Below are 27596 nucleotides of genomic sequence, written 5' to 3'. Positions count from 1 at the left end.
CAGATTCTAATGAGTTAAGTGCATGTGGCTTTTCATTCCAATGAGTTTCTTCGTTTCTATTAAAAATAGTATACTTGCTAAGAATGAATTACTACTACTGTTTACAATTATTATTAATTAAAAATAAGTGTTTTATATTTTAAAGTGACATACATGTTTTCTCCTAATAGGGCTTATTTAGTAACTTAATTTTAATCTTTTAGTGTAGTCTTTAATTTTAATAACTTAGTCCATTATTTTAGTAAAATTAATTTAATATATCTAAATACAATATATATGTTTATAATTATTTTTATGTTTATGTATGTTTATAATTATGTTTTCTAATGTTTGGTAGGATCTTACGATCCTTGTTGCAATCATATATTTTATGTGTTTACTTTTATGTGTCGATCTTTCATAAGATCTCGATCTCGTCAATTATGCATGTGATCTCTATTGAGGATACTGAACCAAGTCAATTGTGTGTGAATATCAAGATTTCATTGAAGGGCCTTAAATTCTAAGGAGGAGACTTTATGTTTGGAATTCGAAATTTAGAATCCTCTCTAGTCTTCATATGACCTTTTTTTTTTTGTACATGTTCTTCATGTGTACATATTAATCTCCTTTTGCCCTTTTTTACCTATTTTTGTGTGATATATTATGTTGATTTTACTATCTATCATCTTTAGGACAATAGTTATTACCTTCCATTATTTTTAAGTGTTTTTACGGTTGTATTATATTATTTAAGAATTAGTTATTACTTTCCATACTAGAGTTCATTACATATTATAAAAATTTTATAATTTATTCCAAAATATGAATATTCAATTAAATAAGTGTTATATTCTCTTACATTTTTAATGGAATCTCGTATATTAGATTTTTGCAATGTCATCTTCATCATATGTTGAGGAGAAAAATAAATGTAAATGAGTTTAGTTAATGGAGTCGATGAGTTCGAATTGCGAAATTTCATTTATAAAGAATATATGAAAGGAATACATGAGAAGAAATTTCATTTATAACCTATGTGTCTATGATGATCCACATTTTAATTCTCCTATTGTATTATATGAGTTTAGTTCATGTTTATTAGTTTTAAGTAATGATCATTAATCAGTGATGAAAGAGAGCATAATGTCTGTCCATTTATTATCGTTGACTTCATAATTCATATTATGAGAAGCCACATTGGTCATTGATAGTATGTGAGTTACATGTGACATAAAATGTTAGATATTAATCCATAAATCATGAAGATCGAGTCATGAAAGAGGGATACTACCACATTAATGCAGTATCAGAAACAAAAATCCGAAAATGAAAAAAAAAACATTATTTGTACATGAGAAAGGAGTGTGGATTGCGAGAAAGAATGGCTGATCCAGAAATTTTTATGGTCAAAGGAGATAGATATGTAAGTATAACAACAACTATAGAGTTGCATGATTACCATATATGTGAAAAGTAAAGAGAAACAAGTGAGATATATATCTTGAATCAAAACCTTAAAATAATAATTCTATGACATTTTCTCTTATATGAAAATTATGACATAATTAAACGGAATTTATTAATCACTAACGTGAGTTCAAACCTTATAAAATATTAACCACATAAAAGTCCCATGATAATAACATTTTACAACAATAAAGAAATAGGTAGTTAAGTTTTTAAAGTTTTCACAAGGAATTAGGGGCGAGTATGAGACAGTTTGAGATTAGTTAAGCATGTTCCTCACTCATCCCTAAATATTAATCAGTAATGTTTTAAGTTAAATCTCAGTTGAGTTTTAGTCTTGTATTATAAAATTCTTGTTTTCCCTATTTTTTCAAGATATTTGGAGAATAAAAGTTTCCAAGACAATTTCATGTTGTTTTATCGATTTTTCACCCAGTTTTTGAGTTCTATAACTCGGAATCGAATTCCGATTTCTCTGTTGGCTTCAGAATATTATTTCTAGTCAAAATAGACACCAAGTTTGTCCGTAACTCATCTTTAGGTATTTTTCACCATGAAATTCAAGTTTCGACTTTTCGGGCAAAAAACCTAAATCGATAGATCGTATATTTCCGGACGAAGTTACCCGGTAATACTCGGGAACGAATTCAATTGCGAAATCAAGTCACATCAATCAAGTCAGAGTACTAATCACATCATGGGTCAATGACTTGTCAAACAAGCAAAGTCAAAGCTTTCATAATCCCCTAAATCACTCACCAAATCTCCTCACTCCACCACCATTAGACACATCATATAAGCTAGCCTAAAGCTAGATTCCTCTCATTAATTTTGATATTTGAGAGAGGGTGAGGCTCTCCTATAAATACGTCACTCCATTCTCTAATTTTTACACTAATTTTCCTAAAGAAAGTTAAGGTATTCTTTCTCTTTTTCTCTTCTCCATTTTTCTCCATATACACCATGAAAAAATCATGATCTCTTAGTATGTTATTCATGGAGTTGGGTTTATGTTTGTTTTATTTAAATATTCTGTAAGTCATGACTAAAGGGGATGATAATGAAATCATATGAACCTTTGTGTAGTTTTTGACTTATGTAAAACTTAAAATTTCTTCCTTGTTCTTAGATGGAAAAACTATATCTTTGGACAAGGTTAGATGAGTTTATTTGCTTTAGAAATATTGGAAATTATTGTTAGTATTTAAATATTTTTAAAGGTGATGATTTGAACATCAAAAGAACCATTATTGTGTTTAAGAAAAGTTTATGTTTCTTGAAAGTTCAAAATGTTGAGTTTTTGTTATAAAAAAAATTCATTTTTAAAAGATATTATGTGTAAAAGATTGTTTAGCATATGTTATTCTTTGATTTCTAAGTTAAAGTAATGATTTGGGATAAAAGATGATTTATTAAAGTTTTGTCTTCATGAACTTAAAGTGTTATGAAGTTTTGGATAGTAAAGTAGTAAAAATGATAACTTATGATTTATAGTTCATGACTATGAAATCAACAAATATTAACCCTTGAGGTTATCCTAAAATTTGGAGGTGTTGAGATGATCATGAACTTAGTTGTGTTTTCTTCAGTATCATACTTTAAATGATGAGATTGACCTAGAAAGTCTAGACTTTATAAACCTAAAGTGTTATGAAGTCTTAGATAAAAAAATGATTTAAAAGTGTTGATCTTGGTCAAGTTAGCTTACTTTAAAGTGGTAAGATTGACTTCAAAAGTCTTGATTTAAAAGTATTGATTTTGTTTAAGTTGACTTACTTTAAAATGGTAAGTCTAGCTTAATAATCTTATTTAAAAATGTTATTCTTAATAAAAATGTTTTACTTACAAAATATAAGTTTTATGAATAGTTATCATTACCGGAAAAATGTAATGAAGTGGAAATACATGTCTAGAAAAGTTATATCTAAGGAAAGGCTTGGTACTTAAGTGTGTCTTTACGACCCACCTCTCTTTCCTGGGAACTAACCTGGTATATATCCATAGATTATGACAGAATTTCGTTATAAGTTTTGTTAAAACTTTACTTTAGAAAGTGTCGTTGTGTTGTAAGACTTTCAATGATAAATGATGATTCAAGAAATACCTAACCTTGACGGCTGGATGAAAGCGATTAAGTTCATTTTCGATCGGAAGCTTTATTTTCGTGTAAAATGTTATTTCGTAAGAATAATAATTATCAATGTGACCTAATTAGCGTTATTTCGATTTTAGCATGATGAAGAGTTCAAGAAGAGACCCGACGAATTAAGCTCACCTAGAATCGAGGAAACAATCTGCACGACACACTCAGTATGAGGGAGAAAATATTGTGACACAGTGGTGTCCGAATATGCTTCAGGACCTACAAACTCTCTCACAAGTTTGGAGTTATCATGGGTATTAAGAAATCTTATAGTTAATCAATTGTCTGTTTTGTTTGATTAAGTACAGCAATATTTCTTGTGCGGAATTATGTTAGGTTATGTTTATGCATCAAGATGCCATGATATTCCTATTTAATATTGCTCGAATAAATATTTTAAGAATCATATGTATGAGATAATTGTTAAATTCAAGGCTTCAAAACATGTGTTATAAATGAGAAAACTTTTCATTGAGAAAAGAAATTTAACTAAGTTTCATGCTTTTCTCGCTTGAGCGAGACAGCTCTCGCTTGAGCGAGAAGTGTCTAAATAAAACAGATTTTCTCATTTGGGCGAGATAGCTCTTGCCTGAGCTAAAATATGCATAAAGAAAACTGGTTATTTTCTTGCTGAAGCGAGACAACTCTCGCTTGAGCGACATGTGCCTTATAAAAATGGTGATTCCCTCGCTGGAGCAAGACAGCTCTCGCTTGAGCGAGAAGGCTCCATACAGACAAGACTTCTGAAGTCGTCTAAACGATAACTCTCACATGTGTGAGAGTCTAATGGTATTTTTGCCATCAAGAATTCATTCACTTCAATCCTAATCAATATAACCTAAAACACCTTTATTGGAGATAATGTTCTTTCAATAAGTAAATGTTGTAAAGATGAATGATTATATGAAACTCTTGGAACGATACAAAGAAGAGTTGTCATATCCATGCAGCGAGATCGTCTGACTGTAAGATGAATGATGAATGATGTATGTATAGAATTGTATGGTTGAAGACGAAGCCCACAAGTGTTAAATTATGCTCACACATTGAGATCGTCTGACCGTAAGAGGCTTGACTTGAGAGTCGTCCACGGTGATTCAGTGTTGGTTCATAGTGGTGTTGTGAAGTATTATATGTCCATACAGCGAGATCGTCTGATTGTAAGAGGCTTGACATGAGAGCCGTCCAGGGTGATTCAGCGATGGTTCGGAGTGGTGCTGAGGTTTATTCTTTGTGGTTTAAATGTTAAGATCGGGTCCCACTAGAAGCATTCCTGATGGGAGATGTCTTAGGATGGGTCGATCGTTATAAAAGATGGATTAAAAGATTTAATTTGCTAACTTCAGTTATTGTGCATATTCATTGTAAATAATGAAGTAGTGAAGAGGAAATCTAGGGAGACGAACGAGTCCCAAGATGTTGAGAGGGATGGCGATGGCAGCGATTCGTCAGCAAAGTCTTGAGGGAGAGTCTAGGTGAAACGAGTCTCATGTATTCCTCGATGAGGTATTCTGTTGGATCAGACAGTGCTCACAATGCAAACTAGACGATCTCTGATAACCCCTTTTTGCAATCAGGATCGATGAGAGGGATGCCCAGAAAGTGTTTGATATGACACCGTCCTGAAATGGACAGTTCCGTTGGAGCAGATCGATCACATATATATCCTTGCGAGGAATAAGTTTTGGTGCGATCAAATCGGCTTGTTATGGGACATATACTCTCGGTTATTTCCGAATAGTTATTGGGAGGATAATGGTGTAAGGATGGAGGACATATGCATAACATGCATACATGATATTTATTGATATTGATTTTAAATCATAAGTTTTATACTTCATTCATCATTAATACATGCATGTATGATCATATGATATATATGTACTTGTTCTTTATCTTGGTGTGATATTCTATGTAATTTCACGATGTCAATGATAAGTTTTTCATTAGATGTTTTACTCCTTTTCTTTCTTTATGGTGTACTCTTTTACATCCATGTTTAGATGGACAGATCGGTTATGATGAGAGGATACCGTTTTACCATGTCCCAAGATGGGGCATGGAGCGTTGAAGGAAACATATATACCTACATTGGTCTTTGTGATCTAGAATTGGATCTCGTATGTTATGTCTATGTGTTTCATCTACCAGCACATTATGTAGTTCGGAAAGCATTGTTCACCCTACCAAAGCAATGGTCCATACATGTCGGTCCATCTGCACCAGTTGAGGCACGAGGCAGATTGGAGGTTGTCAGGACCTGGTCCCAACTGGGTTTCTCGTCTATTGATTCAACGCCAAGATGGACGGAAGGAGTAGGCATGACTACTTCGTTGGGACCTAGGGGGTACACCCTGGACCCTTCGATGGATTGGGCAGTAGATGAGGTGGTGGAGGACGAGGGAGATAACTGTGTAGAGTTAATTTGCATATATGATTCGATGGAGGTTATAGAGATCTCTTCAGACACGGAGATCGAGGATGACCCGAGTGAGGTTTCTAGTGCACCATCGGTCTAGGAGCTCCTTTCTTTCTTTTGATAGGGAACCTGTGTAGGGTACTTTTTATTTGTATTTTTAATCTATGTTAGGGGCGAAGAATAGATATGCCTTGTATTTTTTAAATCATGATGTGTGTATTACAAATTCAAGAATTAATTAATGAGAAGTATTCAGAAATGAATTATGTTTCGTTCAATTACATTTTAAGTATTAAGAAATTATTTTCGCAAAGATTTGAAAATGTGACGTCTTGAAAGAGAATAGGTAAAATAGAAAAAAATGATTTGTAAGTTATATGTTACATAAAAGAAAGAAAAAATTACCCATTTTTCCAAGAGATTAAATATAGTAATTATGAAATAATTTTCGGGGCATTACATTGATCGGGTCAATTTTTAAACTTGAACTCGTCCCTAATTAGGATATGACAGTGAGAGACATATCCAAAATAAGATGGGTCAATAAAGGAACAGGTTCAGGATGGAAAAGGACAAAATGGTAAACATAGATTTTTTTATGAAGTCTTTAAGCATGGACAATCAAAATTATCATAGTCTGTATATAAACTCAACTAAAACCTACATCACACACATCAGTATATAAACTACAAACTGTAAATTGCATCCTTCAATCTAAAAACAATCACAATCACATGATGGAAAATTATACAAGACAATGAAAATTTCAGAACAACTTAAACTGTCAAGTGTCAACATAAGTTGAAGTGATATTGTAAATGATAAAAAACACATGAGAACTGAAAACCAACAACATATCAATACTCAAAAGTTCACAAAAAATTAAATACATTAACTAGTTATTAACTGAAAAATGAAACTTAAATTAGAGTTCACACAAAGTACACAAAAACTAAAAATTAACTGGTTTTCTATCAATTAAGATTGATGTGTGGGCTTTTAGGTATTTGAGTTATGTGGGCTGAACATAATGGATATTGATAGGTACTTATTCAATTATTATTGATATATAACTATAAAGGACGAGTCGAGTGACCCGGACATAGACCTGAACCCGTCTATTTTTTACAATAGGTCTGTTTCTTTTAATTGGGTATGTCCTTTTTTATTTATTTGGATGAATCAGACTCGTCTCTAAGTCATCGGATTGAGACAGATTTACAGGTCAAGTCGAGTCTTGTTCACCCCTACAAGAAATCATTGTCATTAAACTCTTCCGTGACTATTTTAATTAATAAGTCAAGTTAACCAATATCCCAATTATAATTGTTTAAAAAAACTAAATATAAAAAATGTATATGAAAAGTGGAAATGTGGAATGCTCCTATTTTCAAAATCTCAATCATCATTTTATCAATATACATTTTTAATTTAAATTTATTAATCAACGGGCTTCACATACTTGGTAATACTTTTGTTTGATATATATAATATAATTATTTTTAATATGCAAACATGGGATCGGCTTTGGAGACAAACCGATATGCATTAAGAATGTTTTTTTTCAACCATGTTCTTGCGTTCCTATGACGGCAACAAAAAGAATTAAGATACAGAAAATGCGCGCGAAAATGAATAATTAGACGATCTTGTAAAGCGCGCAAGAATGATATTGAGAACTGCGGTTAACAAAATCAAATCAAATCTTATGATACGATAAATAGAAATCAAATCATATAGGTAGCTAAAATATTTTAAAAAAAATACATGGCTTAGTTCAGAAGTTTTTTTGAATTGAAACTCTTAAATCTGATCTTTTTTTAAGTATAACAACTAGAAATTTTATACTTAGGTTATCATAAAAATCTTATTCAACTATGGAGAGGTTAAATTCTTAGATAAAAAAATAAAATTTGCTCAATTTAAAATAGAGAGTGTTAATCCATAAAATTAGAAGATAATAACAAACAAATTTAGGATTAACAAAATGATAAATGACAACTTGATAAACGTAAATATTCATGAGATGATTTTTTTTTGTTACCATAATCTTTGCAGGTTCTTGATATTAAAAGATAATTAAGAATCACATTTAGAATTAACAAAATGATAAATGACAAATGGCAACTTGATTAACTTAAATATCCATGAAATTGTTACCATATACAATCTTTGAAGGTTCTACTACTATTGGAGGATGATTTTCCTACAAAAACAGAAATGTTTTTATCTAGTCTTGAAAATGTGGATGTGGAACCCCAAGAAACTCAAGAGGAACTTATTCATTTTCAACTATCTGAACAAGCCTTGGAGGGACAACCCTCTCCCAAAACACTGCGGTTTCTAGGCTCTATTGCAGGACATCCAGTTATGGTTTTAGTAGACACTGGAAGCTCACATAATGTCATTCAACCAAGATTGGCACATTACTTACAACTACAGGTTTCCCCAACACCACAATTTCCAGTGATGGTAGGAAATAGTGCACACATTTTTTTGTACGGGGTTGTGTTCGAACACTCCGATCATGCTGCAGAATCAGTTATTCCACATTCCTTTTTATCTACTTCCCATCAAAGGAGCAGACGTCGTCCAAGGGATTGAGTGTTTGCGTACACTTGGGCCGGTAACATCTGATTTTGCTATTCCATCCATGTCATTTAAAGTCGGGGAAAACACTATAACACTCCAAGGGGACAATACTCCCTCCTATGCACCCTCCACCTTACACCAACTAAACTGTCTAATACACACAAACGCTATAGCCTCCCTTCAGACAATTACATTCTTACCCCTTACAAACATTGCCTCACCACAAACACCTAACCTGGCAGACTTACACCCTAAGATCACAATCCTCCTCTCCACCTTCCAACTAGTATTCAAACCACCACAAGGCCTACCCCCACCTAGACCATATGACCATAATATTACCCTTACCCCAAACTCCACCCTAGTTTCACTAAAACCATACTGATATCCCCACTACCAAAAAGAAGCCATGATCATAATGATTAATGAGATGATACAAGATGGCATAATAACTCCGAGTACCAGCCCATTTTCTTCCCCAATTTAACTTGTTAAAAAAAAGATGGGACATGGAGATTTTGTGTGGATTATAGGGCATTGAATGCCTTGACAGTGAAGGATCGTTTTCCAATCCCAATGAATGAGGATTTGTTGGATGAACTTGGTGATGCTACTATCTTTTCTAAAATTGATCTGAGGTTGGGATACCATTAGATCCGTGTGCAACCAGGGGATACACACAAAACGGTATTTCGAACATTTGATGGTCATTATAAATTCCTAGTTATGTCGTTTGGGCTAACTAATGGGTCGTCCACATTTCAGGCGGCTATGAATGACCTCTTAAGGCCACATCTACGAAGATTTGTATTGGTATTCTTTGATGATATACTTATCTATAGTAGTTGTTTGGATGATCATTTAGTTCATTTGCGTGTGATTTTGGACCTATTAATTACTAATCAGTTTTATGCTAAGCTTTCCAAGTGCTCTTTCGGTGTTGCATCTATGACTTATCTCGGGCACATTATCACAGCAGGCGGGGTCACCCCAGACCCCGATAAGATCCAAGAAATGGTGGATTGGCCTCCACCCCGTTCTTTAACGGCTCTTAGGGGTTTCCTAGGCCTCACGGGTTTTTATCAAAAGTTTGTTCATCATTATGCCTCTCTTTCCTCTCCCCTCACCGACTTATTAAAATTACAACAGTTTACATAGTCTATAGAGGCACATTCTGCCTTTACAATTTTAAAGACAGCAATGACAACAACAACAGTATTGCAACTTCCAGATTTCTCTACGCCCTTTGATGTTGAGACCGATGCATCCGTTGTGGCCATCGGAGCAGTCCTATCTCAAAAGGGTCATCCACTTGCTTATTTCAGTAAGAAGATGTCCTCCAAGATGCAACACTCATCCGCTTACGTCCGAGAGATGTTTGTTGTGACCGAATCTGTTAAGAAATGGAGACAATACTTGTGATGTAAACAACTTAATATTTATACTGATCAACAAAGTTTACGACACTTGATGACTCAAGGGTTTTAAACACCAGAACAGCAGAAATGGGCAACCAAATTAATTGGATTTCAGTATATAATCAAGTATAGAACTGGTACCTCAAATCGGGTTGTAGACGCCTTATCTCGATGTTGTAGTGAGGATACCCCCATCTTGGCAACCTTGTCTTCATCATTTCCACAACTTCTGGATCGTCTACGGAAATTTTTTTCTTCACCAGAGGGGCATGCACTCATAAACAAACATGAATCAGACTCTAATGTGAACAAACAATATCATTTTTCACAAGGCATATTATTCTACAACAGACGCATTTTTATACCTGATTTGGAGAACCTGAGGCTGTCTCTCATCAGTGAATACCATGATACTCTAGTACCGGGTAACTCGGGTTGGAAGGCAACCCTTGCCCGAATATCTGCTTCTTGTTCCTGGCCTGGAATCGCTAAGCAGATCAAGGTTTTTGTTCGTCACTGTGTTGTTTGCCAAACTAACAAGTACTTGCCAAAGAAATACCAAGATCTGTTACAACCACTTCCAATTCCTGAAAAAGTTTGGGAAGATCTGTCAATGGATTTTGTAACACATTTACCAATGTCACATGGACATACCGTGATTTGGGTGATTGTGGACCGACTCACGAAATATGCGTATTTTATAGCACTTCCAACCAAATTTATGATCGAGAGTTCCAAAGACTATTGTCTTGGACCGTGATAAGTTATTTGTAAGCACCTTTTGGAATGAGCTTTTCAAGCTGTTTGGTACTACACTATGCTACAGTACAGTGTATCATCCTCAATCAGATGGACAGACTGAGGTAGTAAATCGAGGGTTACAGACTTACCTGCGATGTCTCACAGGCTCACATCCGAAAAAGTGGTTCTCCTGCCTTCCCTTGGCTGAGTACTGGTACAATACCAGTCATCATTCTTCCATTAAACTCTCCCATTTTGAAGCCTTGTATGGCCGAGCTCCCCCGGGCATCAAAGATTACCTGCCCGGCACCACAACAAACTCAAAAATTCAGAATACACTACATATGAGAGCTGAGTTATTATCTACTCTTAAACAACACCTAACACATGCACAAAAAATGATGAAATCACAAGCTGACACAAGGAGATGTGATATTACCTTCAATCAAGGGGATTGGATGTTGTTTCGGTTACAACCCTATCAACAACAAATAGTTTTTCGTTGACCTTCCAAAAAGCTCTCTAGACGGTTCTTCGGGTTGTTCAAGGTTATTCGGTGGATCGGTAGTATGGCATATGAACTGGCATTACCTGACCACTCATGGGTTCACCCTGTCTTTCACGTATCTGCTCTGAAGCGTTTCTATGGTCAACCATCGGAGACCACTGTTCCTTTCAATTCTGACGAAGAGATGGCCTTTACGAGACCAACAGAACCGTTCCCGAATAGAGGACGAGATGACTCAGTGATGAAAGACACACCGACACGGGCTAGAAACGAAAAACAACCATCCTTGGAAGTGAATTTGGGTGATTCAGTGAGGAAGAACAAGAGTAGAGAAGAAGATGACACGGTGGTGCAAGGTTCACTCCAAAATGTTAGAAATGAAATAACAACCTCACTTGGAGTGCATGTGGTTGATTCAGTGAGTAAGAAAACCAAGGAAGTGATGAAGAGAAATGAGAAGGGACGTGAGGAAGAGGGTTTGGTGATGTGGGAAATTTTTTTGGAAGTGCGAAGGAAGAAAAGAGATCATGGTGACGGGATTTTGGAAAAAAACAGGGTAAATGAATTAAATGAGAGTAATAATGCTATTAACTCTCCACTCCATTACCCAAGTACAACACTTCAGGTTCCCAATGTGGCTCCATCTCAACCGTGTGAGATGCTACTTCCATCTGGGTCGTCGGATACAATTCTCTCTCCTTAATTAATTAATTACACTGATTTGTTGCCTTTAATCACTCCCTTGGGCAGTGCACATAAACGTGTAGTAGTGGCCAAACAATCTCTACCCTTGATGCAAGATTCGAATTTTGAATCTTCTCTCATCCCACCATCAATTAATGAAGATATTGAATTGCCACCTGTTTTACTAGTTGGATGTGAGTCATCAATGACCACTCACTGCACACCATTCATTTCCAACACAGTTTTAGATGACTCTACAAACCTTGTGGACAAGGTTTTTCATGAAGAGATGGGCAATGATAGCAAACCTGAGACAGAAGGTCCAACTCGACCCAAAAGGAACATACAAAAGTCTAAGTGGCTCACAGATTATATTGAAGATATTTAAATGTGTTTTCGATCTTTCATTTTAATTAAAAATAGTGGGTCAAGTATGTAAGCCCAATGTAGGATGGAAACCTTAAAAACTACTTGAAATGTGTATATGTAGTCTCTTGCTGCTACTGTAGAAAGGCAATTAAAGAAGTATTATTCAATATTTTCTTGTTTGATTTAGTTAGTTTAATTCCCTGCAATCTATCCTCTCATTCTCTAGTAAATTCCATAACAATGAATGAAGTCTTTCTACGGTTAGTCACAAACTCTTCACTCTATTTCTTCTTTTTTCTCTGAAAATGAGTTATTTGGTGAAAATGAAGAGAAATAAGGAAGAATTTAAAGTTTTGAAGTTTGAAGGAAAGAGAAAAGATTGTAGGTTTATACGATAAAACACATATTATACTAAAAACATAGAATTAGTTCATTGATCCTAGGTAGGAAAGTTACATAGAAAATGATGTCTTTGTCTTTTGCGATGAACTGTTCTTTTTTGTTTTCGCTCTTATAATTTGTAAATTTTATCTCATCCTGTAAAAATATAATTCATCCATCATGAAGGTCAAAGTTTGAAAGCTTTACGAAATTTAGAAATTTTGGGGAAAAAAAAATTCAATGACTTTTTATAGTATAAGACAAAAATAAAAAATGATATATGAAAAAAGGGTTAACTTTCGATTTTAACTTGAGTCAAAGAGTATATACGTTAACTCAAGAGTCAAAGAGGATATAAGTTAACTCAAGAGTCAAAGAGGATATACGTTAACTCAAGAGTCAAAGAGGATATATTGTAAGTCAAGAGTCAAAGAGGATATATTGTAAGTCAAGAGTTTTAACGTTAACAACCATGTTATTATGTTGTTTATGCCTAGAAACATTGTTTTATCGACTCTAACACGTGGCTTATCCTTTCTTTCTCCCATTCGTTTTGGCAGGGATGATGGCCCATTTGTTTCAAAATCATCACAACGCTTTGTAAGATTTTTTTTACCCAGATTCTCATTATTTTAATGTTTTGCTTTCAACTGAATTTCATAATCATCATATTTGAAATTATATATATATATATATATTATAAATTCACAATGAATATGGCGATTCAAAGGAATTGCTTATGTAGCTTGAGCTCATTAAATTAGCTCAATTTCTGTACCAAATGAACCTTTTAGGGCTCAACAAGTTTGGTTGTGATCTAGGTTTGAATTTGTAAACCAATACTTTTTTACTCTTTTTTAATTAAAAACGAGAGTTTAGCCGAAGTAAGAATGAAATTAAATACATGTTAAGCTAGCCCATGAGCTGAAAATCATACACATTGAAGCTATTACTTAGCTCATTAGTCTGTGAACCATATAAAGGTGTTAATAGTAAACTAAACCGTAGGTAACTTGCAAATTGGCTTCGCTCATTAATATGCCCATTTCTAATTAAGAAGTATTGATGTTGATAACTAATTCATAAAAGAAAATGAAGTTGCACTTTTGTGTTCTGAAAAGAGATATAGTTAGACATTTGACTATCCAATTATTTTAATAATAAGCGTTATTGATACAATGGCAATCTGAATTGTTCCTATAGACAATTATGGCATATATAAATTCATATATCTGATCTCACCTGATTAAGGCTTAGTTGTTGGTGTTATTTGTGTAGTTTTCAATGTAGAATCATCACCTATTCTCACCTAATATGCAAACATGGATCGGCTTTGGAGACAAACCGATATGCATTAAGAATGTTTTTTTTTTTCAACCATGTTCTTGCGTTCCTATGACGCCAAAAAAAGAATTGAGATACAGAAAATGCGCGCGAAAATGAATAATTAGACGATCTTGTAAAACACGCAAGAATGATAATGACAACTACGGTTAACAAAGTCAAATCAAATCTTATGATACGATAAACAAAAATCAAATCATATAGGTTGCTAAAACATTTAAAAAAAAAAATACATGGCTTAGTACAGAAGTTTTTTTGAATTGAAACTCTTAAATTTGATCTTTTTTAAATATAACAGCTAGAATTTTTATACTTAGGTTATCATAAAAATCTTATTCAAACATGGAGAGGTTAAATTCTTAGATATAAAATAAAATTTGCTCAATTTAAAATAGAGCATGTTAATCCATAAAATTAGAAGATAATAAGAGACAAATTTAAAATTAACAAAATGATAAATGCAGTGGCGGATCTTGATCATAACTTTAGAGGGGGCAGGATTATGATTTATACATAACTAACATATGAAATTATCAGAATATATATAAATTTTAAATGTAAAAATAAGTTATTTTCTCATGTTTGAATTCCCAAAAACATGATTGAAAATTTAACATAACAAATCTATCAAGAAATTACAAATATTCCTAAGCACAAAGAAGTTCATTATCTCTTATAAACATTATATATTTTTAAACTCAGAAGAATAAAAAATTGAGCATAAAGTTAGTTTTTATGTCCTCTTAAATAGAGAATCAAAATAATGTATGCTTGAGATTGATAAAACTATAATATTTAAAATAAAATTGTAAAGAGAAAAATAAAAATAAAGATAGAGATAACAAAATTAAGAGCAACATACATAGAGAATGGAATAACCCTACTAAAATTGATTAATCAAAAAATAGTTCACTAACAAAGAATAAGAACGTCCATGAATAGAATTTGATGCAACAAACAAACAAATCATAAGTAATCATGTCATGACTTCGTAATCATATGACAATGTGCCTGTGAAAAAGTAATTGAAGAAAACTAATTTATAAAGAGTAAATATGACATTTTTTAGATGAAAAAATGGGTTTGAGTTGGAGAGTTATATGAAGCTATATCCTAGATAGGAGAGGGGAATGTGTCATGTGATACTAAAGAGAGTAAAGCTTGATAGAGGATGAGAGTTTTGAAGAGAATATTGAATTTTCTCTTGTCCAATAAAATGTATTGTTCTTTGAGAGAAAAATGTATGAACTGACAACGTATAAATTTTATATATTGTCACTTCATCATCCACCATTCATATCTAATCTTCATTAACTCTTGAAAAAAAGTAACCTAATTGAATGATGAATGATGTAGTGAATGTGTATAAATATTTATACTAACAATACACATGCATAAATATTATGCTCTTATGCTTAAGTTTTGTTGTTGAATGTTGAAATATACTAAATAATATATCTATAATAATTTTTTGAAATATTTGAGGGGGGGCAACTGCCCCCACCTGTCCCAGGGAAGATCCGCCCCTGGATAAATGACAACTTCATAAACGTAAGTATTCATGAGATTAATTTTTTTGTTACCATAATCTTTGCAGGTTCTTGATATTAAAATATAATTAAGAATCACATTTAGGATTAACAAAATGATAAATGACCAATGACAACTTCATTAACTTAAACATCCATGAGATTATTACAATAATCTTTTAAGGTTCTTGATCTTAGTTTATCTTTCAGATTAAAGATTTAACGGTTAAAAATAAATATTTTGAAATTGACCTACAGAACTTGTAATTTAATTTTTTTGTTATGAAAAGATAATGATCAATCATCACAAAAACAATATATAAATAAATAAAAAGATAACTAGTTAAACATGATAGATTAGATTTGATTATAAAAGATTGAGTAATATTGGATATATATGTAGATTCATAAATAAAATACTCACATTTCATTCAATCACTCACATCAAAATTTCCTTCCAAGTTTCTTCCTTCTTCACATTCTACAATTTCTCTAGAGAGCATTAGTTCATAGAAGAGAGAACATAAGAAATCAAAGTTTGAGTTTTGATCATTGTTCTGTAGCAATATGGTAATCACTTGTATAGATTACGAAGGCAATTCTATCGCATTACTTGGTTCTTCTCGCTTCAAGGTCAATGAAGTCTTTCTATGATTAGTCACAAACTCTTCACTCTCTTAAGTCTTCACCAGGTTTATAGTTTGCAAATAACAATATGTTCATGAAAATGGGACATAAAATTGATCATATATAGAGGAAACTATTTAGATCTAGAAATGTGTCTTTATGTTCCTGAATGTGTCAGAAACTTGTTTCTATTGCTAGATTAGATTATATAGGTTTTAATTTTAAGATTGGGTATTCTAGTTTTAAATTATATAAACATTCGTATAACTTTTTCATACATAGCTTATAAAGGAGAAATGATTCTTTTATATTACATAATATGACATCTATTAAATGCAAGATATTTTTACTTCTTCCTGTAACTTTGGATATTGCCACAACATTCATAATTAATGTAAATGTCTTCACCAAATTCTCTCTAAAAAGGGAATTTATTGAAGATTGAAATGTTTTATGCATGAGTTGTTGACATGCATGGTATATGATATGCAAATTTTTGTGCATGTAATGCATGAAAATTGCAAATATATTTTTGTCTTTCTTTTTTAATGCATATGAAGTGCATGTATTGGTTTATTTTTTTTATTTTACAAAATTTAGAGTGGTGTATGAAATATAATGTTGAATGATATATATTTTTTAGTGAATGTATACCTATGAAGGTGATTGTGTAGAGTTAATTTGCATAAAGGATTCGATGGAGGTTATAGAGATATCTTCAGACTCGGAGATCGATGAAGACCCGAGTGAGGTTTCCAATGCACCACCGGTCTAGGAGCTCATTTCTTTCTTTTGATAGGGAACTTGTGTAGGTTACTTTTGTAATGAAACGTCTCCGACATTATTTTATTTTTATTTGTCTTTTTAGTCTTTGTTATGAGCGAAGAATAGACTACACCTTGTATTTTGTAACATGATGTACGTATTATAAATTTAAGAATTGATTAATGAGAAATATTCGAAAAAGAATTGTGTTTTGTTCAATTACATTTTAAGTATTAAGAAATTATTTCCCCAAAGGTTTGAAAATGTGACGTCTTGAAAGAGAATAGAAAAAATAGAAAAAAATGATTTGTAAGTTATATGTTATATAAAAGAAGAAAAATTACTCATTTTTTCAAGAGAATAAATATACTAATTTATGAAATGATTTTCGGGGCTATGCAGGATGTGTGGACTCAAGGAAATCTACATTTGGGTATGTTTTCCAAATGGGTGGAGGAGCCATTTCATGGAGAAGTGGTAGGCAATCTATAATTGCTACGTCCACCATGGAGGCTGATATTGTTGCATGCTTTGAGGCTACAAATCATGCATTGTGGTTGCAAAACTTTACTTTAGGGCTTGGCATTATAGACAATGTAGCTAGACCGCTGAAGTTTTATTGTGATAATTCTACACCTGTATTCTTCTCTAAGAATGACAGGTATTCAAGAGGTGTCAAATATATGGATTTAAAGTTCCTGTCAGTTAAAGAAGAAGTACGGAATGAGAAAGTGTTTATAGAGCATATTGGTACCAATCTAATGGTAGCGGATCTGTTAACTAAGAGATTGTCGCCCAAGATTTACATTGGTCATATAGAAAGGATGAGCATTATAAATAAGTTCTTGTTAATGTGATAGTACGTGATAGTACATGTTTTGATATTTGATTATCATTGTATGACACAATTGAATTCAATGAAAGTTTCATTTTCGTAACTAATTTGAAGTTAAACATATTAAAGATTGTACTTGTATGGTTTTAATTAGACAACTTGGTGAGATTTTGAAACGTAAATGTAAACTCAAATTAAAGTTACTTGACCACCATGATTCAACAATTTCAATTCAATTAAGGATGATGATTTATAAGGTTCAATTAAAATGCGCAATTAAAGTTATGAATTTTTAAGTCATCATATGGACCAAGTGAGAGATTATTAGATTAACTTCAATAATTAGTGGATGTGTATTGTTATTTCCCTCCCCTCTCACTTCATGGGTAGTTTCCATGATAGTGGAGGAGTTATAACTCCTACTAAACTCTTACATAAATAGAGGCGTTCATGCATTGGGATAGTCATACTATCATTTGCTACCTCATGAATAGAAACACAAAGTGAGAATTAGAGAAACATTAATGGATGAGTAAGGAAATTGTGGTGCTATATAGAGAATGAAGGAAACTGGGTTCCTAATCATCAAGGAACACATAAAAGGAAGGTGGAGAAGTGAAAAACAAAGGCAACCAAAAAGTGCACTAGAAAGAAGGGAACTGAAATGGAATTAGGTATTCTTTAATTCATTCTTTTATCACATGTGAATGTTATAATGTCAAGGTCCTAATGAAAGAATTCTTATAAACCATTAAAGGCTCATAAAAGTTTTTAAAATATTAACAAAATAGTCTTATAAAAAGAAAGAAAGGGAATAATATAGAGTTTATTGTCCCATTTGATTATATTTACTTCACTGACTATTTATAGTTAAAAAGAAGGAAATTATTATGTTGATAAAGTTTTTAAAACACAGTTTACAGTTTACACTATATCTATATAACCATTTTAATGTCTCTTTTTATTTTGACAAGTATTTCAGTATGCAAATATGAAACTAAATATTGAAATATTAATGATTTAGTAGAATTATTTACAAAATGAAATTTCAAATCTAAGGTGTTAACCATGATATTTTTGGGTGGGTACTATAGACCATTTTTATTGCAATTTTTTATAAACAAATCATTTAGAATTTTAAAAATAATGAAAGTAACAATTTTTTTTACCAAATATTATACTACTATATCAATATCTTAAAATGTTTAACCACTAATACAATATTATTAATATTGTGTTGTATAATTCAATACAATTTAATAAAACTATTTTGTTTTTGGGGTGGAGTGGGATCAAATGCATTGTTTTCCCCTCACATGAAGATGTGGAATCCTTGGAAGCATTCCACATCCATCATATGAGGTTCTACTTGTAAAGAGAGATCAAGATACAATGACGCTATTGTTATTATCACCAAATATCCATATCCAAAGGTAGTGGGGTAGTGGAACACACATTCGGTCAAAATCTTGGCTAATTGGTCAAAGTGGACAGCTCCAATATACCCATAGATCATGGAACAAATAGGATAGGTAGGCCCAACCACCACACTACACGTATAGACGCGAACCCCCTCATTATCGTACATATGGTTCTGACTGCATTCAGCTCGCATAAAGACTCCTAAATCCATCCTGAGCCTCTTCTTTTGTTCCACCTCTCCTATCCAATCCCCAGTCAAACTTATATTCGTCCACAATGATATCTCATTCTTTATTTCAAGCTAATTAGATATTTTCACATGAATAAAATAAATTTTTAAAAATAAAAAACATAAACTTTTGATTGGTCTGGAACAAAGAACATTCTTGATAACATGTGATCATAGTTGACAAGATCATGATTTACCTTGTGGGATCATTCGATCTTGCGTTTTTTAGGAAGCTAGCGAGTCACGAGTCTGGTAAAATCACGATGCTACCAAGACTCGTGAAATCGCCGGGAAAATCGTAAAATCGTCAAATCGCTAGCAATCTGAAGAAGGAATGAGGGTTAGAGATGAAGAAGTAATGTTGTCATAATTCTTATGATTTATTAGACCAGATTTGAAATCTAGAAGAGAAAGGAAGATTGAAGAGGAAGAATGTTGTTGGCTTGTTGCATAAGGAGAGAAGAAGGCACTAGAAGAAGACAAAAGGATTGTGCAAAACGTAAACCCTAAAAACACTTTAGATTTAATGGGATAAGTGAATGGGGCTTTTCATTCTAGTGAGTTCCTTCATTTCTTTTAAAAATAGTGCGCTCACTAAAAATAACTTACTATTATTGTTTACAATTATTAATAATTAAATATAAGTGTTTTATTATTTAAAGTGAGATGCATGTTTTCTCCTAATAGGGCTTATTTAGTAACTCAATTTTAATATTTTAAGTATAGGCTTTAATTTTAATAATTTAGTCCATTATTTTGGTAAAATTAATTTAATTTATTTAAATACAATATATATGTTTATAATTATTTTTATGTTTATGTATGTTTATAATTATTTTTCCCTAATGTTTGGTAGGATCTTATGATTCGTGTTATAATCATACATTTTATGTGTTTACTTTCCTTTGCCGATCTTACGTAAGATCTTGATCTTGTCAACTATGTATGTGATCTCTATTCAGCATACTGAACTAAATCAATTGTGTGTGAATATCAAGATTTCATTGAATGGCCTCAAATTCTAAGGAGGGGACTTTAAGCTTGGGATTCGAAATTCAGAATCCTGTCTAGTCTTCATATGACCCTTTTTTGGGTATATGTTCTTCATGTGTACATATTAATCTCCTTTTGCCCTTTTTTACCTATTTTTGTGTGACATATTATGTTGATTTTACTATGTATCATCTTTAGGACAATAGTTATTACCTTTCATTATTTTTAAGTGTTTTTACGGTTGTATCATATTATTTAAGAATTAGTTATTACTTTCCATACTAAAGTTCATTACATATTATAGAATTTTTCGAATTTATTCCAAAATATGAATATTCAATTAAGTAAGTGTTATATTCTCTTACTTTTTTAATGGAATCTCGTATATTAGATTTTTACCATGTCATCTTGATCATATGTTGAGGAAAAAAATAAATGTAAATAAGTTTAGTTAATGGAGTCAATGAGATCGAATTGTGAAATTTCATTTATTAAAGACATAAAAGTCTCATGATAATAACATTTTACAACAATAAAAAAAATAGGTAGCTAAAGTTTTTATAATTTTCACAAGGAAATAGGGACGAGCGTGGGACGAGTTGAGACGCGTTAAGCATATTCATCACTCATCCCTAAATATTGATCGGGTCAAGTTTTAAACTCGAACTCGTCCCTAATTAGGATGTGACATGTGAGAGACTAATCCAAAATAAGACGGGTCAAGATAGGGATGAATCCGGGTTGAAAAGGGACAAAATGATAAACATAGATTTTTTTTCCTTAAGTCTTTAAGTATGCACAATCAAAATTATCATAATCTGTATATAAACTCAACTAAAACATGCATCCCACATTCATCTGTATATAAACTAGAAGTTGAAAATTGCATCCTTCAAACTAAATACAATCACAATCATGTGACTGAAAATTATAAAAGACATTGAAAATTTCAGAACAATTTAAACGGTCAACATAAGTTGAAGTGTTATTGTAAATGATAAAAAGCACATGAGAATTGAACTGAAAAGTTCACACAAAATGAATACAATAACTAGTTATTAACTGAAAAATGAAACTTAAATTAGATTTCACACAAAGTATACAAAAACTAAAAAATTAACTGGTTTTCTATCAATCAAGATTCATGATGTCTGGTCTTTTAGGTATTTGAGTTATGTGGGTTGAACATATTGGGTGTTGATAAGTACTTATTCAACTATTCTTGATATATAACTATAAAAGACGAGTCGGGTGACCCAGACATAGACCCAAATTTGTCCTTTTTTGACAACATGTATGTTCCTTTTAATCGGGTCTGTCCTTTTTTATTTATTTAAACGGGTGAGACTCGTCCCCAAGTCATCGGATTGAGACAGTTCTACGGGTCAGGTCTTGCTCAACCTTAAGAGGAAAAAATGTCTAACTATTTTAATTGATAAGTCAAGTTAACCAATATCCCAATTATAATTTTTAAAAAAAAACTAAATATAAAAAATGTATATGAAAATTGGAAATGTGGAATGCTCCTATTTTCAAAATCTCATATCATCATTTATCAATATACATTTTTAATTTAGCGCGCGAAAATGAATAATTAGATGATCTTGTAAAGCGCGCAAGAATGATAATGAGAACTACGGTTAACAAAGTCAAATCAAATCTTATGATACGATAAACAGAAATCAAATCATATAGGTAGCTAAAACATTTTAAAAAAATACATGGCTTAGTTCAGAAGTTTTTTTGAATTGAAACTCTTAAATCTGATCTTTTTTAAATATAATAGTTAGAATTTTTATACTTAGGTTATCATAAAAATCTTATTCAACCATGGAGAGGTTAATTCTTAGATAAAAAAATAAAATTTGCTCAATTTAAAATAGAGCGTGTTAATCCATAAAATTAGAAGATAATAAGACACAAATTTAAAATAAACAAAATGATAAATAACAACTTCTTAAACGTAAATATTTATGAGATTATTTTTTTGTTACCATAATCTTTGCAAGTTCTTGATATTAAAATATAATTAAGAATCACATTTAGGATTAACAAAATAATAAATGACCAATGGCAACTTGATTAACTTAAATATCCATGAGATTATTACAATAATCATTTAAGGTTCTTGATCTTAGTTTATCTTTCAGATTAAAGATTTAACGGTTAAAAATAAATATTTTGAAATTGACCTATAGAACTTGTAATTTATTTTCTTTTGTTATGAAAAGATAATGATCAATCATCACAAAAGCAATATATAAATAAATAAAAAGATAACTAGTTAAACATGATAGATTAGATTTGATTATAAAAGATTGAGTAATATTGGATATATATGTAGATTCATAAATAAAATACTCACATTTCATTCAATCACTCACATCAAAATTTCCTTCCAAGTTTCTTCCTTCTTCACATTCTACAATTTCTCTAGAGAGCATTAGTTCATAGAAGAGAGAACAGAAGAAATCAAAGTTTTGAGTTTTGATCATTGTTCTGTAGCAATATGGTAATCACTTGTATAGATTACGAAGGCACTTCTATCGCATTACTTGGTTCTTCTCGCTTCAAGGTTAATGAAGTCTTTTTATGGTTAGTCACAAACTCTTCACTCTCTTTCTTCTCTTTTCTCTAAAAATGAGTTATTTGGTGAAAATGAAGAGTAATAAGGAAAAATTTACAAGTATTAAAGTTTGAAGGAAAGAGAAAAGATTTATACGACAATTTACAGATTATATTAAAAACATAGAATTAGTTTGTTGATCATAGGTAGGAAAGTTACATAGAAAACGATGTCTTTGTCTTTTGCGATGAACTGTTCTTTTTTGTTTCGCTCTTATAATTTGTAAATTTTATCTTAAAAATATATTTCCATCCATTGTGAAGGTAAAAGTTTCAAAGCTTTACACAATTTAGAAATGAAATGTAATTTTGGGAACAAATTTATGACAATTTTTAGTTGTTCTTTGTTTTTTTTTAATGAGTTTTTTTATCATAATATGATAAAAATAAAAAATGAAATATACAAAAAAAAAGAGTATATACATTAACTCAAGAGTCAAAGAGGAGATATTTAAGTCAAGATTTTTAACGTTAACAACCATGTTATTATGTTGTTTATGCCAAGAAACACTATTTTATCGACTCTAACACGTGGCTTATCCTTTCTTTCCCCCCTTTGCTTTGGCAGGGATGATGGCCCATTTGTTTCAAAATCATCACAAGGCTTTGTAAGATTTTTTACCTAAATTCTCATTATTTTACTATTTTGCTTTCAACTGAATTTTATAATTATCATATTTGATATATTATATCTATAAATAAATTGACAATGAAAATTGCCATTCAAAGGAATTGCTTATGTAGCTTGAGCTCATTAAATTAACTCAATGAATCAAGCTCAATTTTTGTATCAAATGAATATTTTAGGGCTCAATATTTTTTTACTCTTTTTTAATTAAAAGAGAGTATAGCCAAACTAAGAATGAAATTAAATACATATATTAAGCCAGCTCATAAGCTGAAAATCATACACATTGAAGCTATAACTTAGCTCATTAGTCTGTGAACCATATAAAGGTGTTAATAGTAAACTAAACCGTAGGTAACTTGCATATTGGCTTCGCTCATTAATATGCCCATTTCTAATTAAAAAGCATTGATGTTGATAACTAATTCATAAAAGAAAATGAAGTTGCACTTTTGTGTTCTGAAAAACATTAAGTGCTAGTGATACAGTAGTAATGCAATTTGAACTGTTCTTAGAGACAATTATGGCATATTTTAATTCATGTATCCGACCCCACCTAATAGGATTAAGGCTTAGTTGTTGATGTTATTTCATATTTGTTTAGCTTTCAATGTAAAATCATCACCTATTCTAATCTATTATTCTTATTTTGCTTTATATATATAATTATTTTATTCTTTGACGTATTGATAATTATATTTTTTTTTGTCTATTGTCACAGAAGAGTGGACCAGTAAAGAAAAAATGGAAGGATACACATTCAAAAATTCCACGTATTTGTGACAATCCTGTAAATAAAGCTCTATGTAAAATGAATGCAGAAGAGTCCAAAAATAATTGTTTTAAACTTGGAGGATCGGTGGTGTTGAAGGATACCTTCAATGTTATAAGATGCTTCTACGATATTAAAAGAGACATTTCTACATGGAATCCACTCCAGGGGAAAGAACTAGCAATTGGTGAGTTGACTGACCAAATAACAGTGAAGCATGATATGAATGTTTTTCTGCAGTTGCACTTTTTTGCTGTTGAAAGCTGACAACTATTACCAATTTATCCTTATAATAACCATTTCTTTTGCATTTTGCATGTTTTGAACTTTCAGAAATGCCTAAAGAGTATCCTGCTACAATTAAAAAATATTGGCAGCAAAGGTATATTTTGTTCTCTAGATTTGATGATGGTATAAGAATGGACGAAGAAGGATGGTTTTCGGTCACTCCGGAGGTTATTGCTCATTATCAAGCAGAACGTTGTGCATGTGGCACTATCATTGACTGTTTCACTGGTGTTGGTGGGAATTCTATTCAATTTGCACAATGGTTAGTACTGACTACTAATTTGCATAATGTTATACCAGGTCTTCCTTTGAGAATTTTCTTATTCTTTCAAAATGATCTTTGAGCCTTGTACATGAAAATGACTTATTTGACATTACAGGTGCAGCAACGTAATTGCAATTGATATCGATCCGCTGAAGATTGATTATGCTAGACATAATGCTGCAATTTATAGGGTCGAGAATCGCATTGAATTCATCGTGGGTGACTCCTTCCTCTTGGCACCAAGGCTAAAGGCTGATACCGTTTTCTTATCTCCACCTTGGGGTGGCCCTGAATATAATAAGGTCAAGACTTATGACATGAAGACAATGCTTAGACCATATGATGGGTGAGTAAATGCTTATTTTTTTTGCTTTGTTTCTCCTCTGAATTTTAACTTCTAGTTAGATACACAACTTTTTACTCTTCCTTTTTTACTCAATGTCGTTTCTGTGCAGACAAACTCTGTTCAATGCTGCCAAGAAGATTGCTCCCAGAATTGTTATGTTCCTTCCAAAAAATGTCAATTTGGACCAATTAGCAGAGTTAGCTCTATCTGCCCGCCCACCATGGTCGCTAGAGGTATTTTCAATTTTTAGCTATTTGGTATCCTTTATATTGGAGCAGTGTATGTCTTAACTCTTAAGCATACTTTGTTGTTGATAGTGTAAAGCATGGTGTTATTGTAAACTACTGAGATGAAGTTGTGGTTTAACTAAGCATTATAAGTATTATCTGCTCTCATAAATAATTATTTAGGTGTGTAATGTGGTAACTCCCCCGCAATTTTTTCCTTGGGGTCTAAGGATTATAGTTTTTATACAATTTTTTGTCAACACTGTAGAAACAGATATATAATGTGAACTTCAACTACTTAAGTTTCCTGAGATGATTTAATGTTTAAAATATATTAAAACTAAGTATTGCCTTCTTTATCTAGCTGTTGCATTTACCCTTCTTAAACTAGCTAGGATTTAAGTATGTGGCAAATATGTAAAATAGGAGGAAAATGGAAAAACATATATTAGTTGGTAAAGAAGCAAGGCACATTAGGTTTCTCTAAGCTATACATTACTTATGTGAAGCATGATAATGTATGTGGTGTTTATTAGATTTCTATGCCATGATTGTATTATTCATTGGTTGTTTATTAAATATTGTACTCTCTTAAATTAACCTCTTTTTCATCATCATTATTTCAGGTGGAGAAAGTGTATTTGAATGGAAGATTGAAGGCAATTACTGCTTATTTCACTGATCCAGTTCCGCGACAACGACAAAGATGCTTGACTTAAGAAAATGTTTCAATAGCCATCCTCTTACATATAGAGTCACTTAGTTACTTTTTAAATGTGTATATTAAGTCTTCGCAAATTTATTATAGTAGTCTCTAATGAACTGGGAATGAATTGAATGGATTATTTGTATTTCACACCCTTGTGAAGTATAAATGATTCTTTCATATAACTGTATTAATATAATATGTTGATTGAAGTGGGAAAATAAATGTTTGAGATTTTAACTTCAGAATTTGTTATACATGTGCATGTATCTTAGTCTCCACTATTGGTTTTCCATCCAATGATTGTATTTTGCACTTTTTTTTACAAAGGAGTCAAATCCTATCAATTGTATTTTTCTTATTGTTGAATGTAACATTTATTAGAAAAAAACAATTTACAGATTTATAGAAGGTTTTACATTATTAATATATTATTCATCATTATTTAACATATGAATGATGTATTGATTTTATAAAAAAAATCATAGTATAATGTATAAATATTAAATTGTATAGGATAAAACGTATACTATGAAAATGGTAAATTTTGGAGTATATGTTTTCTTTGGTGGTCCATTGTAAATGAGGCTAATTCCCAAATCATACCATATATATATATATTAAAATGTTAGAACTATGTATGAATCTTGATAAAACAATAAAGAAAGAATGAAAAAATCATTCATTGAATGATTATGGAATTGATTGAATGAATGGGATACCATGAAATTCTTTTACAAAACCAAACTAAGAATATAATTTCTCATATTCATATACACTATTATTTATTTATATTGATACAATATATTTTAACAGTCTCCCTCAGGTTGGAGAGTGAAAATTCTAAACTCTCAGCTTGAAATTGATTTGAAGCAATAACAACGCTTAACCACTTATGATATAAACTATATCATCAAACGCTTAATTATCCACGGCAAAAGCTAATCACCAATGTTTAACCATCCATGACAGAATTTACTTCTTAACTACCATGGACAGAAGCGAACCAACCATTAATAATGAAACAAAGAAAAAATGGAATGTAATCTCGATCTTGATGTGCAGCCTCATTGATGTAAAAACACACTACATTGATGTTGTGTGTGAGAGAGGGGTAAGGAATAGAGTATGAATAAAATGTAGGTAATTAGTTGTAGGTAAATCATCTCATATTGGTTTCCATCATACAACTTCATCTTCAAAGAATATGAACCAGGTGGAGTGGAGTACGACTGCTCCAAGATGGATGTTGGGCTTGGATGCCCTTGACAAGTTTATCTTCTGACGTACA

At 31.7% G+C, this 27596-nt stretch overlaps 1 protein-coding gene across 1 annotated transcript; it reads left to right on the top strand.

Annotated features, from left to right (window-relative positions):
- Nucleotides 24802–26326, top strand: LOC109343211 (trimethylguanosine synthase-like). The gene is made up of 4 exons (XM_019581406.1): nt 24802–25023; nt 25142–25372; nt 25482–25605; nt 26226–26326. The coding sequence occupies exons 1-4, from the start codon at nt 24809–24811 to the stop codon at nt 26316–26318; spliced, it is 663 nt and encodes a 220-aa protein (XP_019436951.1). The 5' UTR covers nt 24802–24808; the 3' UTR covers nt 26319–26326.

This window comes from Lupinus angustifolius, chromosome LG03, assembly GCF_001865875.1.
Source record: "Lupinus angustifolius cultivar Tanjil chromosome LG03, LupAngTanjil_v1.0, whole genome shotgun sequence".
In the NCBI taxonomy this organism is placed as follows: Eukaryota; Viridiplantae; Streptophyta; class Magnoliopsida; order Fabales; family Fabaceae; genus Lupinus; species Lupinus angustifolius.
The sequence above is the reverse complement of the archived record's forward strand: the minus strand, read 5'-3'. Positions and strand labels throughout refer to the sequence as shown.

Bases quoted from the DNA above. Each gene is read 5' to 3' on its own strand.
- LOC109343211 (XM_019581406.1), top strand. From the start codon at position 24,809: ATGCCTAAAGAGTATCCTGCTACAATTAAAAAATATTGGCAGCAAAGG. The intron at 25,373-25,481 runs GTGAGTAAATGC...GTTTCTGTGCAG, and splicing joins ATGCTTAGACCATATGATGG to ACAAACTCTGTTCAATGCTG. The intron at 25,606-26,225 runs GTATTTTCAATT...TCATTATTTCAG, and splicing joins GCCCACCATGGTCGCTAGAG to GTGGAGAAAGTGTATTTGAA.